The following is a 1,401-nucleotide window of genomic DNA, read 5'->3' as shown; positions in this document are numbered from 1 at the left end:
GGGCGGGCGGGTCCGCGGGCCGTGGCCCGCGGCCCCAGCCGCTCCGCGGCATGTGGGATCTTCCCGGACCCGGGAACGAACCCGCGTCCCCTGCATCGGCAGGCGGAGTCTCAACCACTGCGCCACCAGGGAAGCCCAGACGTCCTCTTCTTAAAGTGCCGCTTACGGTGTTTAATCCCACGCGTGTTTTGTCGTTTGTTTACTTTGGCTGCACAACATGTCCCTCAGATTTATCAAGGCTCGTTTCCTCTGAGCGGAGCCCGCCTGGCCGCCCGCTCCTGGCAGAGCCTCCCAAGCATGTGGGTTCTGGGCCAGCGCTGACCCAGGGAAGAAAGGGGCCATCGGCCTGGCCCGCCGTGCGGGAGCCTGTTCTCCAGAAGCGCCTCCCAGGCTGTAGTTGTGTGTCTCCGTGTCACCCCGCCCCGCCATGGGGAAGAGGCCGCAAGCACTTGTCTTCTCAGTTCCTCGCGAGGGTCCCTTTGCGTCTCCTTCAGGTGGAACAGGCCGAGTTGGGATTTAAATGAAGAGTTTCTATTTGCAAATTTCTTTCATCTGTCTTGGAGGCTTAGGGGAAACAACCTTGGACTTAGAGGGAAGGAAGACAGCTTTCAGTGCCCCCAGCATCCCATGGTCTGTCTGGAGGGGCGGCGGGGCGCTTCGGGGGAAGGCGTGTCTCCAGGGAGCCGGGGCCCTGGTTGCGTCCTTCCCACAGAATGTGGGTGCGAGGCGGCCGGTGCGTGTCTGAGGAGCACCCCCCCCCTTGGTGGCCACGTGTGGAGCCACCATGTGGCTTCTGTGTCACTTCCTTTCAGGGCTGGAGCAGTTTCGCCACTGGAGCAAGCAGGTTTGCCTCAGCAGCGAAGGAGGGTGTAAGTAGCCTGTCCCGTCATGTGGCTGTGCAGGCCAGGTGGCTCTGGGAGACCAGGGGGTCCTGGTGGGGCTCAGGCCGCATGTCCATCTGCCCTGAGGGGGTTTCGGTGAGCGGCCTCTCGCCCTGGCAAATCCTCCAGGCCCCACGGACGTCTTTGCTGTGACGGTTGGTGGTGTACCGGGCAGAGCGGAGCTGCCTTCAGGGGCTGGGCTGGCTCCAGAAGGCGGGTGCCGGCGGGCGTCAGGGTGACCCAGGCTTCCCTACCTCCCCCTCCCCTGGCCCAAGCAAAGCCTGGAGTTTCTGCTGCTGGGTCTCCAGGGTATAGGCAGCCCGAGTTTCCTCTTGCCCTCGCCTGCTCCTGGGCTCGAGGCGAGGCAGGATTTGTGGGTTTTGTCAGGACAGGCAGCTGGGCTGTGGGCACGTGCTCGGCTCCTGGCAGTAACTGGGTGGGGGCCAGACAGGAGGGGCCAGGCCAGAGGCGTGTGCGAGGGTACGGGCCTGGCGAGGAGACCGTGCCGTGGCGGGGACAG

General features: G+C 64.4%; 1 protein-coding gene across 1 annotated transcript in view; it reads left to right on the top strand.

Moving 5' to 3' along the window:
- The window catches only part of ARFGAP1 (ARF GTPase activating protein 1), a 13,608-nt gene that overhangs the window by 7,373 nt on the left and 4,834 nt on the right, over positions 1-1,401 (top strand). The window contains exon 8 of the mRNA XM_007462248.1: positions 813-869. Coding sequence (XP_007462310.1) covers positions 813-869 — 57 coding nt within the window. The remainder of the gene's footprint in view (positions 1-812; positions 870-1,401) is intronic.

Source organism: Lipotes vexillifer, unplaced genomic scaffold (assembly GCF_000442215.2).
Source record: "Lipotes vexillifer unplaced genomic scaffold, Lipotes_vexillifer_v1.1 scaffold1798, whole genome shotgun sequence".
NCBI classification, from domain to species: Eukaryota; Metazoa; Chordata; class Mammalia; order Artiodactyla; family Lipotidae; genus Lipotes; species Lipotes vexillifer.
Note: the sequence above shows the minus strand (reverse complement) of the source record. Positions and strands in the feature narration are given on the sequence as shown.